General features: G+C 41.1%; 1 protein-coding gene across 1 annotated transcript; it reads right to left on the bottom strand.

Annotated features, from left to right (window-relative positions):
* Positions 1-1,069: 1,069 nt before the first annotated feature.
* dpf1 (double PHD fingers 1) lies at positions 1,070-23,851 on the bottom strand. Its single transcript, XM_085916243.1, has 12 exons — positions 23,739-23,851; positions 16,294-16,323; positions 15,804-15,964; positions 15,238-15,345; positions 14,958-15,085; positions 14,754-14,843; positions 14,151-14,229; positions 13,938-14,069; positions 4,776-4,895; positions 3,700-3,812; positions 2,788-2,869; positions 1,070-2,060 (listed from the first exon to the last, which is right to left on the bottom strand). The coding sequence occupies exons 1-12, from the start codon at positions 23,849-23,851 to the stop codon at positions 1,990-1,992; spliced, it is 1,227 nt and encodes a 408-aa protein (XP_085772369.1). The 3' UTR covers positions 1,070-1,989.
* Between the last annotated feature and the right edge of the window lie 725 nt (positions 23,852-24,576).

Genomic DNA, 24,576 nt, shown 5'->3' with positions numbered 1-24,576 from the left:
TGGAAAAATGAATCCTGTTTGGTTAAAATCATTTCCTAAATTAGTTTGTGAGTTTCCTGTCAGGTCAGCCAGACATCCTGGCTCAGGATATTATTTTTCCTCCCCAAAATATGCACTACTTTGCATCTTTAATGAAACATTGTACTTTCTCTGGTTGAGTGACACAAATGTGCATGCTGGTTTTAGTGGTTTGTTGTGCCGAGAGAGAGAGAGAGAGAGAGAGAGAGAGAGAGAGAGAGAGAGAGAGAGAGAGAGAGAGAGAGAGAGAGAGAGAGAGAGAGAGAGAGAGAGAGAGAGAGAGAGAGAGAGAGAGAGATGCAACTACAGCTGGTCATACTGAGCTTGAGTTATAGGAGTGGTTCTTATTAATAAATAAAAAAAAAATAAAAAAAATTAAATAAAATGAGATTATTTTAGACAGAGTAAATTGAGTAATAAAGACAAAAACTGCTGTTCTTTCCACAATTTGAGTCCCTGAATATTGAGGGACAAGAAAAGAAAGAAATAAAAGAGAGGTAGACACAGCAAAACAGCGCAAAAAATAATCATGTATCACTTGAGAGTTGGTGTTGTGGAATGGCTGGTAGACTGATGTGCGTCACAGTGAGAACTCCGAGACTCATTTGAATTTGGTTTTGCACGAACATAATTCTAGCTTGTAACGTTTCCTGTTTAAAACGATGACTCACTCTCACCCGCATCACTGCCGGAATGCTTGACAAGTAAAATGTTGTTTTTCCTCACATTCAAATGACATCCCTCCTACCATCTCACATAAAGTAGCTCCCATTGAGTTTGGAGCCAGTTTACAACTACTACTCGGATCCACACGCACGCACGCACCCACGCACACACATTTTTAAAACACGCCTAATTTGGCCCAAACAGCTTTTATCACAAAGACATTATTGCGATTTAAGTGTGCTTTCTTCCTGTTCAATTATAAACGATACATTTCCCAAACAATCCCCAAAAAATAACATGCAAATGAAAAATGAAGTATAATTAAAAATGAATCTTTTTTTTTTTTTTTTAGATTTAAAAAAAAAAAAAAAGACCAGACAAACTGCACACGACAATCCTACATTCTCAACACACGGACGATATGCAAGCACGTGGTGATGTGTTGGCTTCACAGTCATTGTCTCATCCAAGTGGAAGGTTTTTTTAAACAGTCATTTCCCTGCCCCAAATACAGTGTTTGATCAGAGATAGTTGATTTGAGTGGATCCACTCTCTTCTTCTTCCACATGTTAATCTTAAATTGGACACTATAAGCTTTCAAAAGCCATTCTGAGATCATCCAAGCTCTGCACTAAATTGTCTTCAAGAGTTTACTTTTAGAATGCGTCTGAATTCTGTACAATTATTGGAAACTGCTCAGGGCAGCAAGATCTTATGGAGAAAGTTCATTGCCTCAGCCTTCAAAGTTTATTTTCCAAAGTTTGAATGAGCGAAAGATCCGGCCCTGTTGTTTTTCCGGAGTCTTCCGAGCCACGTCCTGTGCTTGGTACCTTTCCGTCTTGGTTAATTCTCACTCTCTACTTGAATGAGTTGCAGCCAAAGATCATTAGGGCTCTTCTGAGGGCCCTTAAGGGGGCACCAATGGAGTAGAATTCTTCCAAAGTGCCCTTGGCAGCAGACTGGAGTGTCTCGTGAGCAAACCTATTGCCAGCTGATGAATTTTTCTGCACCAGATGAGAAAAATGTGTTTTCGGTTGTGTGTGTGTGTGTCTCTGTCGTCAATTCGCAGCAGAGCAGCAAATAGACGTTGGAAGTTACAGCATAGCTCTCCTCAGGAGATGTTTGGATGAAGTCGCTGGGCCCTGTGCTGAGTCAAAGGTCGCAGGGAGTCGGAACGTGGGGGTGCGTCGGTGCTTCTCGAAAGGGCAACCCAAGCACGGACAGACAGAGGGCGACGGAGGGAATGTTTGGGATGGGATGAAGGGCCAAAAGGATGAGGCACGCAAAGCTAGCTCTCCAGATTAATTAATTGAGGGTGATGTAGGCTGAGGCCTTCTCCTTCAGTTGTCTCAAACACAGATGACAACTCCAGCTTCCTGAAACACACACACACACACAAATGACGAGTTCAATCACTGCTATTGTAAAGCCTTTTGGATTAATCCTTCATCTCAGGGTGTTAAGTCATGCTGTAAATGAAAGCTTGCTGTCAGAGCATCACATTTGGGCCCGCGGTTAGCGGTTGGAAGGGATTTGACAAGTAGGTTAGTACGGGTTTGGCGCATTCATTAGGAATCAAAAGTGAAGCATATGTAAAAATAAGTTCTGGTAAAAAGTATGGGTTGAAAGTTCATGAGTGGTCATAGCCCTCCCCTGCCTGTTGTGGGAGGTTTCCCATGGTAGCTAGGGGTGGGGTTACCTGAGCGATGGCACCTGTGCTGTTAAAATTGTTTGTGCTGTGCTCATTTATTTGATCAACTTCACCATCAGGTAAGACTTTTGGGTTTTGTCTTCAATTTTCACTCCAGTTACTTTTGATTTGTCAACATATTTGCACCCACCCAATCATACACTCCTGATTCTTCCTCACATATCTTGTATTTATTTTGGTATTGAATTATTATTCGTATTGTTTGTAAAATAATTTGGCCTGAACTTTTTGTTATTTCCCTCCCACAGTTCGATTTGTTCGTGTTGTGACTTGCAGTCAAGCCAGGCTTGTTAGAGAAGGCTCTCGCTAGATTGATTTCTAAGACTTGAAATTGGAATATTAAAACATATCCAGTGTCTAAGCTAGGTTTGGTTAGCAAAAGTATTACATACCTTCAGGAGGTTCAGACATAGGAGGGCTCAGGCAGTACATGTGGTAACCTCTGTCACAATCATCACAAAACAACAGTTGATCCTGGGAACAGAAAAACAAATGCTCAATTCAACTGATAACATGGAGGATTTGATTTTTTTGTAAACAGCGCACCTGCGCCATGGCGCAGATGACGGCGGATCCTGATTTTCGTATCGGCGCTAGGCTCGTGGAAAGTCGAACTAAACCTTGCGACTGGTCAGATCACATCGGGTCGCGAATGTGCGTTCACAATGTCGAGATTCAAGTGCATGACTAGCGGAGTGCCAAATTTAAAGGGAATAAAAGGAGCTGTCTTTATTGACTACAATTGAAGTCGGGTGTGTTCGCTCCCACAACGGCGCAGCCTTCCCTTGCTGCTCCGGCCTGCTTCCGGCTGGGAAATTAAAACATCGGGTGGAGTCGCTTACATAGAGCTGAGAGATTTTAATTGATGAAAAATAGAACTTCCAACCAATTAAAATTGCAAACTTATATACAGTTCAGAGTGTCATAGCGTGCTGTGCTGTTATATTCAAATGCCTGCCGTCAGTAAAATTGTGCGTTTGTGTGTTTTTGTGTGTGTTTGCAGCCACACGGGTTCACTAGGAACATGAATTAAACACTGAAATTGTTGTAATGGGAATTGGGACAATGCTGTACAAAATACCGCATGTAATTACTGTACATAAAGCTTTGTTGATATCATTCTGCAATCATAAAAAAACATGTCCACTAGGACCAAAAGAGCAGCAGGCTTTGTTGTTTGCACATGTGCACAAAGCAGGTGCAGTGGCATTCCTGTTGCTAGGCAAATGTTCCATTCCAAACCGATAACATTTTTTTTTTTTTCTTTACATTTTCCACAAATTTCCTTTTGAGTGAAATCTTACGTCATTCTCAGAGGTGCCACACAGGCTGCAGGACTTGCACTCGATGCACTGCCAGCGATAAGTCCTCACTGCAGCTGTCATGTTCACTGTGAACTGCAGACAGGACGGGTGGCCTGGGTGCGCCACATGCAAACGCATACACACACACACACACACACACACCAGCACGCACATACCCACACAATTTTCACAACTACTTTCTGTACTTTGAGCTTTGCCAGCCATCCATCCATTAATTGGATTACATCCTCAAAGTGATTTATTCAGATTTGATGATTTGATGTTTACGGTGGACATCGGATTTCATTCAATAATTATTTTATGATGGCATCTATTTTGCATTGTTTAAAACTGATTATGTTGTGTAATTCAAAATTGTTTTACATATTACCACACACCTACTTCATTATCCATACGTACCATTTCTAGAGACCGGAATTGGTATTTGATTGCTTCGGTGTTGTGAAAATGGACCATACCAGTGTTTTGCATGCTTTAGCCTCTACATTACAAATCCTGTACATTGTTTTGGTATTATATTTGGATGAAAAGAAACATCGAATGGACAAATCAAATAAATCAAATCAAAATACAGCAGACCTGCAATCTGTCCATTCATACAGACTTTAGGAATGCATTACTCTTGACACAAATGGATTGATGAGCTAATAGGTGGTACATGCAGAAGCATCATCGTACTCGATTCCTATGCACGGCTTAAATTCATGTTTGAAGCTCATTTAAATTAAATTAAATAAAAATTCATTGTCGATGGAAAATGCATGCAACTTACAACATGACTAGAAACAAACACAAGGTGAAACCAAAGATATGCTTGATTTTAACAAAATCATTGTAATCAGTGAAACAATTGGAATTTAGACAAGAATATTATGATGTCTTGATTCGGTGCATGTATTGCCATCATTTTTATGTACATGATTGGTTGACGTTGGGTGAATAAAACATTGGTATGGTCCATTTTTAAAATAGTCTATAATATGATCTTTCTGATGGGAAAAGGTAACTGTGTATCAACAAAGGACCACCACACATCCCCATAATCTTTGCCCTACCTGAGCGTCCACAGTCGGCACAGGAAATGAGGTCCTCGGGACAGCCGGTCTTCTTTGAGCCTCCGAGACAAAAGTCGCAGTATCCATTGGCGATGACTGAGCCATCTGCTGCTTTCTTGGCTGTCAAAGGGACAAAGATGAAATGGCGCATGAGAAAACAATGACAAAATAATAAAGACAAGCTTCGGAAAAAGTCATCAAGTTAATGTAATTACATATGCCAGTGGAACCTCTAAAGTTATAAAACAATCAAGAAGAGTGTGGAAGTTGTATTGGTAAAAAAAAATATATATATATTAAATGAGGCACTAAATGAAAGGGCCAAATAAAATCTTGCATATTTGTCTGGTGTGCACCCGGCACCCGGCCATGTCCTCCTACCAGCAGAGGGCACAGAACCCTTGCTGCGACCAACTCACAAACTCCACCGCAAAGCAATCTAGCTCCAGCCTCCACGTCCATCTCGCCAATTCAATTGTCTTTGCTACTTTTGCTGTTGATTGCGTAACAGTCACATGACCTCTGCACACTTGTTCTTGCGGATATGTATGTCCTTTCCAAAAGATGCAATGTATGGTCCTTTTTAATTTAACGTGGATTATACATAGAAATGCATGCAGACACATTTGGACAAACAACAAAGAAATCATTTGTGATGAAGAATAGCGAAAGATAAGACCACAGACATGCAGAGAGACAATAGCAAGCGGTTGTGTGTGTGTGTTTGTGTGTGTGTGCGTGCGCATATGAGCGAGAGGTCATTAATCCCTCCATTCCTGGGTGGAATTTTGTTTGGCCAAAAGGGGGTGGGGTGGGTGAGGAAAGGGTGATAATGTGATTGAAAAGGAGCCTCACAGGGTCAGTAGCTTTAATCCTTCCAATTCCAACAATAATTGCAAGATTCGAGAGACAAAGATTTGGAACGACTGCATAAAAGTATTTATATACGCTGCTGTACTATACACAGTAAAACCAAACAAGTGTCGGTCGTTACTATAAAAACACTTTTAACAACGTGGATGCCCGGATCAAAACGATATTACACATCATAACATGTTAGGATCGGCTTGTTATCACGATCATATTTAAATCACCGCCGCTTTTGTTGAAGGAAAATATTCGAGGTGGTTTTATAGAGTTCTACTGACCATGGCTTGTCAGTTTTACCTTAAATTCATAAGACAGATAGCCGTATCACAATTTTAATAATCTTTTTGCTAGCGATAACATTATGAGATCTCGGTGGCATTGGCTTTTCATTATGGGATATATTACCTGTATTTCATCAAACAGGTGATGGCAACAGATACGTGAGGTCCTGGTTTGTGCTTTGGTTGATTAAAAAAATTTCATATCATCAACTTGATAGAAGATTTAGTGTGGCGTTATAGGTCTCATCATCTTTAATAGGACTGACAACCCTTTGGCTTGAAAAAGGAAATTGCACTGATGGGAAATACAAAAACTCAGCGTGTTAGTTTTAGTCATTTATAAACAAAATATAATATTTCATATTACACAATATAAAATTGTATACAAGTTCTGTATTTAATTGCAAGAGATACTTAAATTTATGCCAAGGGGGCATTTTGTTGTAATTGATATCACTTGGCTGTATCTAATTTGGCAGGCTTCCACTGAGTTTTAATACTTAAAGGTTGTAAATGTGTCAAAATTGTTGCTGCTGCTGCTGCTAAAACCGCATGATGAGAAAGAAGGACACTGGGACGAGTTCCTGGTGCAGTTTAGTACAGTGTGTTTAGTGTTGTGTTCTTAGTTTGGATCACAGTCTCCATTTTTTTTTTTTTTTTGCCTCTACTTGATGTTGTGGCTGCTGAGTGAATAATTCTGCATTGAAGTGTTTTTATGTTTAGGGAAATCAACATAGACAGATGTTTTCTGCGCATTATAAACAAGCCTGGAGCTAAAAACAAACACAGTATGGTCACACTTTTGTGGTCATAAATACTTTTATGTTTTTATGTTTGTTGCCACTGATTGGGCCTCGGAATCCCTGATGGGATATATGCAAGACGGCAATTGGAACACGTGTATATAATATTTGTGTAGCTTGGTTTTTCTATTGCAAGCCTGCAAGTGTCTGAATACCGCAGAAGTGAATCAGCAGGTCTTGTTGTATTTGAGTTGAGGCTGCCCTAAAGAGGGGGGGGGGGGGGGGGGGTGTCCATCAATGATTAAATGCCTGTGGGCTTGTTTTAGAATTAGCCTGCAACCACAGACACGCCACTGCTGGCCATATGAGGGAGAACGAGACGAACGGAAACAAGCAAAAAAAGAAAAAAAAAGAGGCAAAAACATGCTGCAAGTAAAACAATGTGGATTTCACCTCTTCCTCCCAAGCGCCATATTTTCTGTGATCCACCAGCCCCATTTTTTTTTTTGTCTCCTTCTTGCTTGCATTTCCATTTGTTGTACCCCCATATCTCCCCTTTTCACTGACCCCTCCTTTCCCGCCTCCACCTACTCCCCCCTCCCCTCTTCCAATTACCAAGAGGAGTATGAGCAGAACCACACACTTCACAGCTTTCAAGTGTTGGAGAGACATCCTCCTGGGAATCATCCAGGGAGCGATGAATCCACAAATACCCCCTCCCTTCCTTATTTCTACCCCTCCGTGCCCCCCCCCCAACACCGACACCACGTTACCCCCCCCCCATCTTTCTTTTCTCACTCTACTCTTTGACCCCATCCGCTTATTTAACCCATCCTCCACACAGCCCAATTGCTATATTTGATAATACGCTATTATCTAATATGCTAATATTTTGTGTAACAAGTTAATTTTGCTAAAGTTATGCTAAATCCAACAAGATTCTATGTGGAATGAAACACGATATTAAGTGAATGTAATTTGAAGGATTAGAAATATTAAAACTGAGTGATAATTAACTTTATAATGGCTTTATCGCAAGTCATTCTTCAATATAGCGAATGAAATAAAACTATGTAAAGTAAAATTGGGTTGACTTCACATTACGCTACATTGAGTAATTAATGTATTAATGGAAACTGAATAGTTTGTAGATAATGCAGCAATTTAACTTTGTCACAAGAATACATTAGACTTTTTGACTTGGGGCAAATGTTATCCTTTCTTAGAAATGTAAATGTTTTCTGCAAATATTATTGTGTGCTAGCAGAAGTCCAAATAACATATGCTCCACATTTGACCCCTTGAGAGAATTTGACCTTTCAAATATTTCAGAGCCAATGTTATGTTTGGCATTTTGAATTTTTAGCCGGTTAGAATGCAAATGGTGGCTAACGGGTCAAGTTGGCCCTCCATGAGTACCTCACCTCAAATCCATTAAACTTAACGTGACACAAATGACTTGATTTCTCAAAAATCTTTTTCGGGTGTATAATTTTGGATTGTGAGTTACGTTTGAGTGGTCTCACACCACCTTTAAATAAGGTCTGATTCTGCAATGCGACATTCACACCTGCCGTTCATGTGGAACAGGATCACCTAAAATGGATTTTCTGGTCTTCGCTATAAGTAACAGTGGACATCAAGAATCAACTATAAGTACCTAAACCTTTAAATTTAATGACCTGTTCAAGCCTCCCTTGACAACAATCACTTCAATCAGTGGTGGAGCTAGGGCAGGGGCTGCAAGGGCACTGCCCCACCCCCTGAAGTATATTTGGACCCCAAAGTTTCCAGGCCAGGTCATTGACTTTTGGGTACTTTCTGATATATGTTTTCAACACTTCCACATGTGCCATGTCGGAAGCATATAATAAAACTTAATCAGCAGTTTCTGAAGGATTATCATGTACCATTCAATCATGACTAACTAATGAAGGCAACCAATTATTACCGGTGGAACCTGCTTTCATAATGGTAATGTAATGTTGTGGCCATTTTGCCTTATCAACATCAACTACAGATATGTCTGATCAAAAGATAGATTTTAATAAGAAATTCATTTACATATACTAAATGAGATTGTGTTAATTTTGAGTAAAAAAAGAAAAAAATGACAGACGAGGTGACCGATATAATGGGGAGAAGACGACAGGAGCAAGACAGATGAGGATTTCAGTGATGGATGACGCAAAGGGCAAAGCAGAGTCGGGAGAATGGAAGAAAAAGAAGTGCAAGATGAGGTGGAGGTACAAAGAGGAGTGCAAGGAGGGGAGGTGGGGAGGGAAAAAAAAAAAAACGTGCCTCTGGTTGTATCGGAGCAGCCGCCTGTGAAAGCACACACTCTGCACTCCTGTCGCCTTACTGCTTAATGAGGAGAACCTCTTCGGAGTAAAGCGTAGTACAGCACACACACACACACACACACACACACACACACACACACATTTACTACAGAGTCTTTGCTTTAATAACTTTTGCTGTCCAGTTTCCATCCCATCCCCCACTTTGTCTCTATAATGTGATAAATGCGAGCCCCGGTGCTCCTCATCTGTCCAGTCACACACGCACGCACACACACTCGCACAAAGCATTCCTGATTAAAAAAAAAAATGTTGGGTTCTTTTTTTTACCTGAAATGTACATACCATACATGTGCATTGTTGCAGACACAATAGCTAAGATGCTCAAGGAGACATTTTCAGGTTTTCCTGGTAGACAAGAATGCAGTGGAATGGAAACCGTCAGTCACAGATGAAAAGTCACCGTCTTCCTCGCTCATCCCTTTTTCTTCCCCTCTGTCTATGTACCCCATCCTTTCTCTTTGCACATGTTCTCATTATGGCTGTTTTTCTCTCTGCTCTTTTTTTTTTTTTTTTTGGGGGGGGGGGGGGGGGGCGACTTTCTCCTCATCCTGCTTTAAACTACCTGCAAAAATCTAATTGGAATTCTGTCCTGCAATACATCTGGCCATATCTGTCCCTTATCCACTGCAGCTATCATATATAACTCGACCTCCAATGCACGCACACACACACACACACACACACACACACACACACACACACACACACACACACACACACACACAAACACACTTATATATTTTTCACACACTCAGCAGGTTGCGTAACTCCCAAAAATGAGTGGCTCGAGATGCATGCAATGTGTGTGTGTGTCTGTGTACATGCGGAGAGTGTATCCGTGTAGAATACAAGTGCGTGCAGAGATGACATTGCAAAGTAGGAAGGGAGAAGCAGGTTTGCTGCATAATAAAACTTGATCTATGGCCGCTGTGTAATAACGCCGACTTGAAGCGACATACACGAATTGATCATATTCTGCAATCTGCATTTGTGAGCTCGTTTAGTAAATAGCCACAGATGGGTGCAAAGACACACTGCAGACACACAAAAAAAAAAAGTGTGTTTGTGTTGTGTGCACGTTTACTTGCTCTCCCTTGAAAAGAAGCACTTAGCCAGCACAGGCTTCTGTCCCCTCAGCTAGGATGCAAATGATAGATCCTTTTCTGTTCTAGGGTGAAATAGCTTTGAATATGTGCCCAAATCTTCACAACACAACACGTCACATGACAAATAGTCATTGGGGCTGGAAGAAAGAAGTCATCTTATGGAAATTTTGAGATCCAAACAGCCTCAATGGGCGTTGTGAAGAACTGTTGTGGCAGTTATGTCCTAAAAAAGTGGTGGTGCTGGTGGCACACTTTTTTTTTTCCCTCCGCACCGGCTATCAAAAAACCTTTTTACATGCTAACAATTTTTCGGATTGTTTATTAGTTTTAAATAATAACTTTTATCATTATTATTCGTTTAATTGTTTTATTATTAAATTCTGATTATTATTTTTTTTTTATTATTATTCAGTTTTATGACATTGACTCAGAGAGACTCCATACCCAGACGAAATGCCAATAGACACATTTTTTGTAGGTGAGGATAGATTTAGGATGTGCGAAAGGGAAAGTTGTATTATATATTGGTGTGTTTGCATGTATGTCCATATGTGTGTGGTTGGTTGGTTGGTTGGAGAGGGCAGCATATCCAAACATGGTCGACACAAGCGTGGAACCACAAAGCAAGCAGCCATTGCGGGCAAGCCACAGCACAGCATCTTGAGACAGAATACCAAATGTAGCAGACTCCAATATTACCCTGCCTTCACCAGCCCAACACTCTGGGGGAATCTATATGATGAATCATGAAGAGATTTTTTTTTTTTTATTATTCGTATTTTTGCTTTTCTTCTAGTCGCTACACTCAAAAACGGCTTCTTCTCTTTGTCTGCGTACTTCGCCTTGCTTTCTTTATGTTATTTTTAATGAACTGAGCTTGCCCTCCTCATGATTTGGCTTTGTCCATCCATCCCACTGTGTCTCACTCACCTCTTCCTTCCTCATTACACCCCGCATTTGTATTTCATGTCTGTCTGTCTGTCTGCCCCCCCTCTTTCTGTCCCTCTCTCTCTCTCTCTCTCTCTCTCTCTCTCTCTCTCTCTCTCTCTCTCTCCCTCTCTCCATGACTATTTCATGTTTTTTTTTTTTTTTTCAATGTACATAACAGTGTAGTCTTTAGGTGGGAGCCCTGGCGGTATCCATGGAAACCACATTGCTAGGCAACAGCCGTTTCCCTTCCTCTCCTGAGCCAAGCAGCAGTGGCAACAATCAACCAATCAACAGCAAAGAAAAAAAAATGGCTGTCATGAAAAGTTATGAACACATCCACGAAGGCGCTGCATGGGACATCTTAACATGGCAAAGAACAGCATGTTTGTCCCATCGATCACTTGAATAAGGAAAAATGAATTCCTAGTTTGATTTCTCCGTTGTGGCCAAAAAAAACTAGTCTCAAATTTAGTCCCAAGAGAGGACAAAATAGATGTGACAATAGACACAGAGCTGCCATTTTAGTCTGTCAGCTATCCTGGTATGATTTTTGCTGATCAGAATTCATTTCGAAAACTGTCGACCCTAAACGAGGAGGCCATATTGTTGTATAAAAAGAATCACAATGCTGAGTCGTAACAAAGAGACGCTGACTTTCAAAGAGCTCTATTTCATGTTGTCCACATACAGCAGATGTGTACACCCCCCCCCCCCCAAACACACACACACACACCATAATTGCTCATATAACACATGCACACAACTCAAGGCCAATGACCAGACAGGACACACTCAGTGTTCCGACTGCTCCACATTGGGCCATCTGTCTGTCTGTCTATCTTTCCAAATAAAGTAGCCTTTAAATCTTAAATCTGAAATGGGGTGGGCATCATATAAAAAACCCTGGCCCTTTGCATCATTAACATCCACACTGTCCCATTCTAGTTGCATTCTGCCATTTGCTCGTTTCATTTTCTGTTCTCATCGACCAATTGGCCTACCTGCCTCTCGATTCCAACCAAACCAATTTTCAGGCGGACACTGAACGCACCCCGTTACACCCCCCCCCCCTCCTTATTCACCCTCCTCCCATCTGTCTTCAACCCTCTCGCCATCACATCAATGCCAACACGCAGGCACATTCTTTTCTTTGCTGCCTCCATGCAATTTCATTAATGTCGACCCCTGTCGTATTTGGGCGGTGACAAACTACAAAGACAATAAAAAAAATAAAAAAACATTTTGCACACATGCATTTATAATTTATTTTTAAGTAAGTCGTATATCGTCTATGCTCTGGGGGAAGGCAAAGATTCAGTTAGATGATAGATGAAATGACTTAAGGGAGAAAAGAAAAACTGAAAAATGAGGTGGAAATTCTAAAAGACTTTGTGCACACTAGAAGCTGCATATGGCACCTATAGCGTCTAGACAGCTTTTTTTTTTTTAAAAAGCCAGAATAAAGCATGAATTATGCATGCAGTGCTGTTCTCATTCAGTGAAGCCATATTAATATTATTACATATGGGCTAATACTGACGGGTGGTAGTGTGTCCTCCATTATACACATACGAGAGGGGAGCCATAATGCTGCAACGTAGACATGAACGCATGCACGGGGCGAACGGGCTACACGTTCGCTTGACCCCACCCACATACCCGCACACATATATATAACCAGCAAGACAGCTAAGCTTCCTTTATTCATTGCAGCAGGGAAGATTGCATTTTCAAAGTCTGTGTGTGTGTGAGTGTGTAATGTATATGTGCATGTGTGTCTGTTTATCTGTGCCTGTGCATGTGTATGGACTGACTTTGGCAAGGAAGGATGGGGGGATATTAAACAATTCAAATACACACAAGCAAAAATGCTCATGCACACACTCGTGCATACACGATGGGCTCGTCTGTTCGGTAAGATAGGCCAATCTAACATTGTCTACTGGCAATTAACTGAGAGGCGTGCGCCACAGTTTCAACGGGAACATAGATCTTATCTGAGCATGCGGCATACTGTACAAAGGTACAGTATGTACTCGTTGCCACCTGATGAGTTATACTTGCACAATGAGATCCAATGCAGGAGTTGCGTTACATTGTGTACTTTTATCAAGTTGATTTTTACTGACACTGGTAGTCGGGGGGGCATTTTACAAAATAAATGGTTGCCAAAGATTGCTGTTATTTTCTGCACAGGTTCTAAAATGTATATAAAAATATTATATATAAAATATACATTTATTTATATTATCTTATTTATTTATATAACATAAAAATAATCAAATGTGCATTTTTTGGGGGCTTTTTTTCCATGATTTAGCCATGCACGACAATACTGACCTTTGAACTATAGTACAAGTATAGTATAGAACTATATGTAAAATATAAATGTATTTATATTTACATCATTTATTTTTCTAAAAAGAATAAAATATGCATTTTTTTGCCTTTTTTCCAGGATTTGGCTATGCACTACAATAATGACCTTTGAACTATAATAGTTATTTATAAATTATTGTCATTTACAGTCTTATACCAATAGAACTGTGGCAAAAAAAACCGACGTCTCACTGGTGAGTTATATCCAGAACATGCCCGTAGGCTACTAATGTGGTTTTGGGGGCTCCATGCTAGTGACCCATGAACTAGATCCTATCCCAATCATCTTTACTTAACAATCTTTAGTTATCCTAACATACCTCTTTGTGAGCAAAAAAAATGCAGAAAACTCAGGAAACATCCAAACTCCACACAGGAAGGCCCAAGCCAAGATTTGAACCCAAAACCTGAGTACTGCAAGGTAGTCAAACTAACCAACAGACTTCAATGTCATCAACAAGCTAAACGCAACAACCATCAGCAGACTTACGCTTGTGGTTGTTTTTACGCTGGAAGGGGAGTGTGTGCCTCTCTGAGTCTTCCTCGCCCTCTTCGTCTGCCAGATGTGTGTGAGTGTAATGGTAACTCAGCCCTGGGCGGTTCTTGTAGCGCTTTCCACATACTGGAACACAAAGAAAAACATAGTAAGTTGAATTTCGGAAATAAAAAAAATACAAAGTACTGTTATTAGTGCAAAACTCACTGTCACAGACATAAGGCTTGTCTCTGTCTTCTATAGCAGGTGGCTCTTGTCGCTTTCTCATGCCACCAACCCCATAGGCCTGACACACACACACGTAAACACACATAATTTAGTTGACAGGCGTCTAAAAGGGACAGAACAGTTTGCACATACTTGCAGAAGCAAACATTTAAAATAGCGGAGCAAAACACTCATCACTCCAAGTGTCAACACATGAACACGTTTGCATTTTAATCATCTGCTCGCAGTGCAAAGTTTCACTTCCAGCAGGAGGGGACTGATGACACCTAGCAGGGGACCAACAGTTCCAATTAACAAGCCTGGTGTCGCTGTCAAAGAGTGTGTGATCGTATTCAAGATACATTGTTAACACTTGATTATATTCCCACAGGATGCCCCCAAAGAGACAGAAAAATGACAACCAAGTCATCTAATCAAAGCTGTATGAGAAAAACAGAAAGACAAAAAAAAAAAAAGACTTTTTTTTTTTTCCAGCAGCCAGATTTAGGGATAGTTTGTATTTCTTGCCTTCACTTTAATCTAATCCAAACAAAACAACAACAAATGCATTTTATATGACGAAAAATGTAAGTGATGCCGCACCCGTGCTTTGGTACGGTTCTTGCGCTTTGGAACATCTTCTTCCATCTCGTCCACATCTAGCTCGTGGGGGAAATCTCCGACAAGCAATTTCTGTAGAGGAAATAAAGATTGTGCGGTAACTCAACACAAGATAACATAACCCAGAAATAAAACCAGAAAGGACACAAAAAAAAAAAAGAGATAAGGAAAACGGACATGCCTTACCTGACATTCGCTCATGGGCTCTTCCTCTTTCGTTTCTACCTTCTTGTCCAGCGCATCCCCGGCAAGCAGCGACTCCAACACAGGACCATCTGGAATACCGCCCTCCTTCTTTAGGGAGGCTTCATAGTCTAACATTGCAATGAGAATACAAACATTCTAGCAAATTTACTAACCAGAGAGCATAACAATATTGCTCTATTAACAATATCGTTCCAAACCTCCTCCAAAAATTCTACTTCCAACATAAAGTCGATTATTATACATTTCATTTCCTCCTTACCAATTTTGAACTCAATCGGTACAAGCCGCGGGTCCTCCAGAATGTTTAATCGCCTCTTCTTACGCCAGCACCTAGCGGGATATGTGTACAACTGACCTGGTGCATGACCTAAAATTCCAAACACACACACACACACACCACACAAATACACTCTTTAGTGAGTCAGACATGGTGTATTGCACAAAAAGCAATTTTATGCATAGTTATTAAAACAATAAATGCACATTGTAAAAGAAAGCAGCAACTTACAGTATATTGTCTCACTGAGTAAACACACAAAAACACTTTTGACATAAAGTAAAGAAAGCTTGTCATCTTAAGCACACACACACACCCACACACACAGTGTAAGTATCTCTCTGAGGGCTCGTTTGTGCCAGTGGCATATCATCGCCGCGGGGGTGTCTGTTTCTCTGCCAAATACACGAATGCTAGAGTAAAGAAAGTAGAGAAGATGGCCTACAAGGTAGGGGGGTAAGGAGGCAAGGCGGAGGAAATAATACCAAAGAAGGGATGCCAGGAAGGAATAAAATGAAACTAGTTGTCAGCACATATAAAAGTCCCACCTGGTCCACGGTGGTTCTTCTCCATCCAGATGTAACAGTTGCTCTGGGCCACGCCTGTCTGGGAATCCAGGAAGGGGAGACGCATGGAGCGTTCAGCACACAGACGGGCATTGTAGCTACGGCAGTGTTCAATGGCCTCCTTGTAGAACTCTTCACCAAGACTGGACCACAAGAAGGAGAAAAGGAGGAAAGAAATGAGTCACTCTTAAATGACTTGCAGTTCATTATTGTTGTTTTAGTTGAAATTTCCCTGCACTGCAAAATGTCCTTCATTTCTAAACAATCATTGGAGTCTCATTTTAGAATTTGCAAATGATGTTTCAAATGGTTTCATTAAAAAGGTATCAGATGCCATTAAAGTGCAGCAGATGAACTGGCAAGGACTTCCAATAGTCAAATTTGACACAATTGTCACTAATGCAATGTTTTGTTTTTTCTCATTCGCTGATTTAGTCTTATTAACATTCAGTGCCATGTTGTGCTCTCATACCTGTTCTTGATGACTGCACCTCCAGATTGCCTGTGGGGGAGACAAGAAGAAGCCCAACAGATGCAGTATGAGTCATTTTTTTCTTCCCGACCCGTTTTCCCTCTCTCCCATTCCACTGTTGGTTTGACTTTTCACTCCTTCCCCCCACTGCCTTGTGCCTTGGGCTTCATTCTCCTCTATAAGTACATTTTTATTTACTTTTACATTCTCTCGACATGATTTATTTTGCATTCACATCCCTCTTTGTCTTTTTATGGTTAATCACTTTTCTCTTGCATCTTCCTGCTGAGCACATGCGCCAAGGTCACTCTGGTCTACACGCACCAGAAACATGACACACAAGCCAAGTCAAAGCCTAGGTAAGCAAATGTCACAATTTAATATCAATTTTTATGTGAACATATGCACCAAAATTATATGAAAAATCACGAGACACACTATTAGGTACATGTGGCCAATTTAATTTTAAACTTTTATACTTATATGGATAAAATCTAAGTCATGATGTGACTGATACCTTGGCCCTGAAAACACCGTTTAATCCTAAATGTTGAATATTTCTACAAGGGATGGTCTAGTGCAAAACGCTGTGTGTTTTTAAAAAAAAAGGGGTGTTTGCGCCGTTGTGGGAGTGAACACAGACGACTTGCTTGCCAGCTCACCTCATTTCCTTTAAATTTAAAGTAAATTCAGTGTAAAGTTGGCACTGGAGATCTGTCGTCAGAGACCACCTTCTATCATGGTGTGAAAAACACTCTTGTAATTAAAAAAACACACCTGCAGAGCACAATGTGGTCTGCCAAATTCCCCAAACACTCTAAACTAGACTTGCACCGGAACAAAAATGGAGGTGTGCCAGTCTACTAAAATAGGGCTTAACATCTAAAAAATTCATAAAAAAAAAAAAAAAAGCTAAATATACAACAAAAAGGCTGTTTGTGGTTTTTAAATATGCATTTCTCTGAGGAAAAAAAAAAAAACTGTCCGTCCCAGCTCAGCAAATGCTGATAGTTTGTGGGTAGCAATTTTTAAAACCCACCCAAATAATCCTGCAACCTTTCTGGCCAACACTGACCATGTGACATTTAAAGGATGTGATCCCGGCAAACAATATGTGGGGCAAAGCATGCCCACGTTTGTTAATATGTCACTACAAATGAGCTCTTCAGTCTGCTGAAGACAAATCAGCTTTCCACATCTGTTCTTGCTACTGCCGCATACACTCTCAGCATTTGAGCCTTTTTCAGCTTGCATCACTCTTTTAATGCCGTGCCAGTGATAGTCCCAGCAGTTCCACGCAAATACGAATTGCGCACGATAGAGGCCTGTTCAAACTAAATGATCAATTAAAACCAAAATACTGAAGGGGAAATGATCCCCATAGAGGCATATACCTGTTTTATGTCAAGTGCAATGATGGGGAGACTGTAATATTTGCCTGAAAACAACAATGAAGAGAATACTTGGCATTTAAAGCTTCACTGATGACCAAAGTAAAATACCAGGGAGAGAACGATTCGCGGGGGGGTTGAGAACACATTCAAAATGTAAAACAGGCCACCAAAGAGCTCCCCATCCACCACCTCCCAAAGCACCCTCTCACTTGCAATCCTCTCCCTTCCATCACATGAGCTACCGAAATGTTCCGTGATAATACTGTAAGTTGACAGCTGGAGAAAATAGCTTGCATCAATTTAGGTGCGGCCAAGTCTTATAGTATTGAGATAGGGAAGCTAAATGACTGTTTGTGAGATTGAAAGTCGGTGGAGCCAAAGAAGAGGGGGAGGAGAGAGGGAAATGCTTTAAAAGAAGGTGGTTTGATTAAAACAAAAAAGGGGAAGGATGGGTAGAGTATAGACAGACAGGGAAGGGCAAAGGAGATGGAGAAGAGTGATATGATGGGCAAAAAGTAAGGATGGGAGCACGATGACCTGTGAAAAACTCATTGGTCGGGGGGGGTCGCTCATGGACACCACCTTTTCATCTTTAATCGTAAAAAAAAGGCTTGCAGACATAATGGGGACCATGAAAGCCTTCATTCAGGTGAAAATGGTCACCAATGAAGCATCTAGCGGCAGTCTTTCAGGAGCAGTTTGGAAAAAATAACTGATATGAATTGCTTTTGATAATCAGTTCAAATGTTGTTGAGTTCTATTAGTGTTTCTTTTAAAAAGAAAATGGTGTCTTAAGTCTGGTCAACATTTGTCCAACTTCTATAAGAAAGAAATAAAAGCGAATAAAACAAGTTTGGAAAAATATATGTATAATATACAAAACACAAAAAAATAAAAAAAATACATTTATAAAATGAAATAAAAAGCAATATACAAAACACAAAAAAATAGAATAAAATAAATACATTTATAAAATGAAATGAAAAAAATAATGCACAAAACATGTTAATAGTGATGCAAAGACAGTCTGTGTTAGCCGTCATGACTTTAAATACAGTAGTTGTTTTAAATTATGTTAATTTAATCTCTTGATTGGGTAATTGAGTTTGTGGTTTGTCACGGCGTTCATTTTACTTTTCATCTACTTTTCTGACGCCACGTTCCACACCTGTGCTAAGATAAACAATTTATATTCCCAGCAGCGCCGCTATGATCCAGCTGGTCAGGCAGGATGCTGAGCGCACACACCACACAGAGACTCATCCAGAAACGAAACTAATCATCACACCACACATGCCACAATCAAATTCATTCATTCGAACAAAAAAAAGGCTCAAATGTTTTTAGTCTTTTTTTTTCTCTCTTTCATTTTCTCGAATTTTCTAATTCCAGGATTAATTTGTCTAACTGTTTACAGAAAGTGCAAATGAAAATAAATTCAGCCTAGCGGTAATTAACTGGCATTTTGCCCAATGTACACTAAGCAGAAGCTGCAATGAAAAATGTCCAGACAGACATTACTTTAATGACAAACACTCAGCCTTTCACATTGCAAGGCTGCGGATAACACAAAGAACATCTATTCTATGCATATTGTAGCCTAGAAATGTCACATACTGGCTACTGTAAACATCAACTGGATGAGATCCAGTCTTTACAGAGAGTTGTGGAGATATTCATTTCACATTTTTTTATTATAATGATTGTAATTTGATGTGTTGTAGAATTGCTCTGCATGATAATGAGAGGTGTTTCCAATATTTTATTAGAATCATTTGGTTATATTTTATTGCTCCTTTCAGAATCATACTATTAAAATGCACCCGTATCTGTGAAATTATTAATTCATCTCTTTTAGTGTTGGATAGTCAGAACTAGTGACTCCACCAGGACACCCTGAGCTTTTGTCCTGTCCTGTGCAGCAGAAGCAGTCTGCTTCAGCCCAGTCCAATGTTTCATCCTCCCTTTCTCTCTATGACACACTCAAAACTGTATTTCCTGGTTACAGCAATTAACACTCATTAGAGTGCAATAGAGAAACACAGGGCTCCCCCTAGCGGTCGAACCCAATCATTAGAGATGCTCAAAGGAAATCTTTGGAAGCACCCAAATTAATATATATAAAAATCTAAACGATAAGATAGTAGTTCTGGTTCTTTTGTGATCTATGATATGAGAAAAAAAGACTGCTAGTTGATTTTACGATGTTGAGTAGATGACTTCATGAACACAACAGATTGCAAGCAGGTTTATCACTTACTGCTGTGTATATTGGCGCATGATAAGTGCATTAAAAAAAAGCTTTTCAAAATATTTGTACCACTGCAGTCAAGTCTACACAACGGCTCCACACACCTGTTTCACCCACTTGCTGTCCATCTGTGCACTTGCTCGCACCCACGTGAACAAAAAAGTCCACTCATAGTGGCATTTCCTGGCCTGGGGAGCTTTTGTGTGTGCACACAGTCAAGAAGTAATATCAGGCGGCCTTCTGTACTGTTCCTCCCCTCCCCCAACTCAGCCTTTCCATGGCTGAACTCAACAGATTAAACTATGCAATATCACCCGTACCAATCCACCACCACCACCACCCCTCCTCCCCACCACCCCCAATTCAATTTCTTTTCCACTGTCCTCCACTTTCTCACTCGCTGAAATAACTCTCTCTCTCTCTCTCCCATTAATGTATACAACTTGCAGTATGTGAGACGAGTTCTGCTTTTAGTGCATGGAAAGCGCATACAAAGGAAAGATTCAATGTTTTTTTGTTGTTGTTTTTTTTTTATACATGTAGCTTTATGTATGTTTTCAAAACCACAGATTTAACATTTTAAGAATAGAGTTGCATACGATGATGTCCATTTTCTCACCAGAAAATATAGCTAACAATTATTGGTGCGACGATGTTATTGCTAAAAAAAAACAAATCCAAAAGCTTTTGCATCCTTTCTGCACACACTTGCCTCTTTTTTTTCATGTCCACACGTGCATGAAGAGTCACATTGGTGAGTGTGTCTCGATCGCCCTGTGCATGCATGCATATCTGCTCTTTGTGTGTGTGGGTGTATACGGCGCATAGCTATAGCTGCAGTGTGTATTAGTGCATCAGGGTGAGGCAATCTGCCTCTGAGCAGCTCCTTCAGGTGAGATTTATTGCCTCTGCACTTGGCCTCTTATAATGGCGATGGACTCCTTACCCCCGTATCTGGCCCTGTGTGCGCATGTGAGTGTAGGGGTTGGCGATTTCTTGGTTTAACCCCCTCCTTCCCTCTGAAAACACGCCACCATCACTGAGAAACTCCTCCCCCTGTCTGCATCCCTGTTCAAGAGATGCGTGTGTTGGTGTTAAGAACTCTTGAGGTGTACCGGACACAAGAATCGAGCACTCATCCTCAAGACGGTTGTGTTGTCTTCTTCTGCGATCGTTCAGCTCGGATGACTAGTTTGAACTACAAATTCCTGGATGGGAAATCACTCAAGGTCCCAAAAGCAGTCGGGCTGACTGACTGTCAGTTAGGTAGCACTGGAGAAATAGGTCATAGAGCTAAAAATACTTATCTACGTCTCTCTCGTTCTCTCTATCCCTCTCACACGGTCTTTCTCAATCCTGTCTTTTCAACAAAAAAAAAGTAAAGCAGAAATAAAATCCAAATAAAGAGAAGATGAAAGGAAAAGAAATAACCCTTAAAAACATCAGACCTTAAGGCTTGCTCCCTTATGAATAAAGAAGTATGAGCAGGAGGGAGTGTGTGCGCGTGCGCCCGTACGCACACGTTTCTACAGATGAGCAAGTTAAAGAATGGTGGGGGAGATTGAAAGAGAAAATGAAGATGTAGAAATGGATGCTCAGGCTGTGCTTCAGCCATCACACGGGCCTGTTTGCACACCGAGGTTTATTACATGGAACTCATTATTCACTCAGCTCAGCCGAGCAGGCAGGGCAAAAAATAAATAAATAAATAAATAAACAGAACTGCTGGCAATACCAGAACACATGAAGACAAACAAAGGATTGAAGGTGGGATATCTTTTTTTTTTTTTAGAATTTGGGGGGGGGGATCAGTATTTGGTTGGTCAAGATGAGAAGAAGACAAAATGATTTCATTTGAACAAAAAGATGAAAAGTCAGAGTTGAGAATGCCAACATGTACTGTCAGTCCACTGTAGAGGAAATGAGCTCAAGAAGAGACTTGAAGATTTCCGTGAAATAAACGGAATAAAATTTCCCCCAGCACTCGACGACGGTACATGCAGAGAAGTTTGATGGGTTTTGGTCGGTGAAACCAATGTGACAAAAGGAGAGCAACACTGTGTCCAAATAAAAGGAGGGATGGAGAAGGAGTGATGGATGGGGAAAATGATGAAGGGAGAGGGGCTGAATGTGGAAGCGGGTCATCAGGGGTGATAAGAAGAGCGAGAAAGAGAGCGAGAGAGAGAGAGAGAGAGAGAGAGAGAGAGAGAGAGAGAGTGAGAGAGAGTGAGAGAGAGAGAGAGAGAGAGAGAGAGAGAGAGAGAGAGAGAGAGAGAGAGAGAGAGAGAGAGAGAGAGAGAGAGAGAGAGAGAGAGAGAGAGAGAGAAGAGAGCAAGAGAGAAAGAGAAAGAGCGCGAGAGAGAGAGCGAGAGAGAGAGAGCGAGAGAGAGAGCGAGAGAGAGAGCGAGAGAGCGAGAGAGAGAGAGAGAGAGAGAGAGAAAGAGAGAGAGAGAAAGAGAGATAATCTCTAATCCGAGAGAGAAAGCGGAGGGAGTTTTTGGAAAGACCCCAGTAGATTGGAGGAGTCACTGCTGATTTGTCTTCAAATGAAGCTTGAACGTCCAAACACAACACAGTGGGCACCCAGTGGTGATGTTTACCACAGGTTTCACATCCACTGAATTAATTAGCAGCTTTGAGGGCATTTCAGGACAAAGATAAACCTGCGACAGAACAGACCAAGAAACCAAACCTGTCAACTGATGAATTACCTGATGGACACTTTGTCATGTGCATGAGAACAAAATGCATGGATGGAGATTATTATTTCAGCCAACTAACCTAACTCTTCTTTCACCAGCATCTTATATTCCATGGAACTCAGACCATCCAATTCACTTGACATCAGTGTCACAAACTATAGAATAGAATGTGAGGCTATCAAGGCACCACTCTTTTGGCTTCCAGCTGCATGCATGGCAAGTGCAGACCATACAGGAGAGTCATTCATGGACGCCTGCGTCACACGGACATATCTCACGCCAAATGGCACAACCTTTGCAAATGTGGCGAGCAAAACAACTCGTATGAGTTCAATCGTTAATACTGTCATCTTTGCACTGGTACCTCCCAGATGCTCACTATCCACCTTTTTTGGCCGGATGCCTACGCGGGTAGCAGGCGTCTGCATTCCGCTGCAGACAGTCACGGCAAAACAAAAAGACACGGCATTGTCCCAAAAAAAAAAAAAGATGCTGCCTCAAAGGAACTTTAATCTCCTGGAGCACGCCATTGTGGAATTAAGCGCGCGCTAAATTGCAATATAAATGCAGAACGTGGTGTTGCAATTAGGCTTTGATTGCCGACTTAATTAGAATAAAATGAAATACCTCGGCCAATATAGTGTCAAAATAGCGAGTACTAAAGGTAACGTTGTCGCCTGAAGCTTCCTACCTGTTCCTCTCTGTCCACACAGGTAACGCTATCTCAACTGTCTGCCTTCCTCCAGCCTGCCCCTGACCGTGATCTTGGCTGGCCGGCCACACTGGCAAGGGACATACCGGGTCACTTGAATCCAGCCCCGGCATTCCTGCATGCTCCTGCACTCATGCGCGCTGCACCTGGCTCGGAGAAAATGAACACACGCTCGCTCCGCTTGCACCGAAACGCACAATCGCCCCGTAGCGCCGATACAACGCAGATAGGCAACTTTTCTGCATTTTTATTGTCTTCCCTCTATTTGTGCTGTGTGCGCGGCATGCACAGAGGTGTTGGCAGTCGTGCTGAGGAAGCAACGGTCAATTCAATCACACTGACAACGTTCACCAATGGGGGAAAAAAGGCGAATGTGTTGTACTTACGATTTGAGGTGGTTCTGTACCGCTGTGGCCATTTTGGTGTAGTATGATAGAATGCAAGGATGCGGCGCCCGGTATTGTACATGTAATGTAGCAGCTATTTCAATTTCATTCATTCTCTGGGGCTGCGGCTGGAATGGGCAGCCAATGGGAGACGGGAGCGCATGCGACAGCAGAGGGGAAGTGTAGTTTTTTACGCATGTCAACATGAAACATGTCCAGGAGCAATGCACTACAAGTACCAGCGTGGGTAGCGAGTTCAAGGATGCCACGGTCCCGCCTTGGATCCGAAAGGGCAAAACCACCCATCCACAGCCGAATTATTGAACACATACAGTACAGTTCAATAATACCGAGATGGCCTGCATGACTGGGTCGCTCGTGTACATTGATGCCGTTATTCTGTGGCTAAGAAAAAAAATCGGCTTATTAATCAATTTATTTAGATAAATAAATAAATAAATAAATGTTTCCCTGCCAAAATGAAGATACATTGTGTCCATGCATATAACCTTTTTCTATGAGGTTCTGCACCCGGCAGCTTTAATTATTCATTAATCAGGAACATTGAGAGGAGGGCAAAATTGATTCCTTCTGACATTCATGATAGAGTTAGACTTGGACCTTCTCTAACTGCACTTTCCTATTACAGTTTTTCTCAGTTGTTTTGGTACAGTTCACAAATCAGAAATGAATTGCCCAAAACTATTTATTCAACTTTCATGCCATTGTCACATCCTCATTGTATAAAATAAAATAAAGGCCATGCTGTATATGTATTGAGTGTATTGTAAATTTGAATGGCCACAGAAATGTTTGCTTAAAAATGGTATTTCCTAAT

This window comes from Syngnathus leptorhynchus, chromosome 7, assembly GCF_054491065.1.
Source record: "Syngnathus leptorhynchus isolate UIUO chromosome 7, UIUO_Slep, whole genome shotgun sequence".
Classification (NCBI taxonomy): domain Eukaryota; kingdom Metazoa; phylum Chordata; class Actinopteri; order Syngnathiformes; family Syngnathidae; genus Syngnathus; species Syngnathus leptorhynchus.
This window is presented reverse-complemented; position numbering and strand designations above follow the sequence as displayed.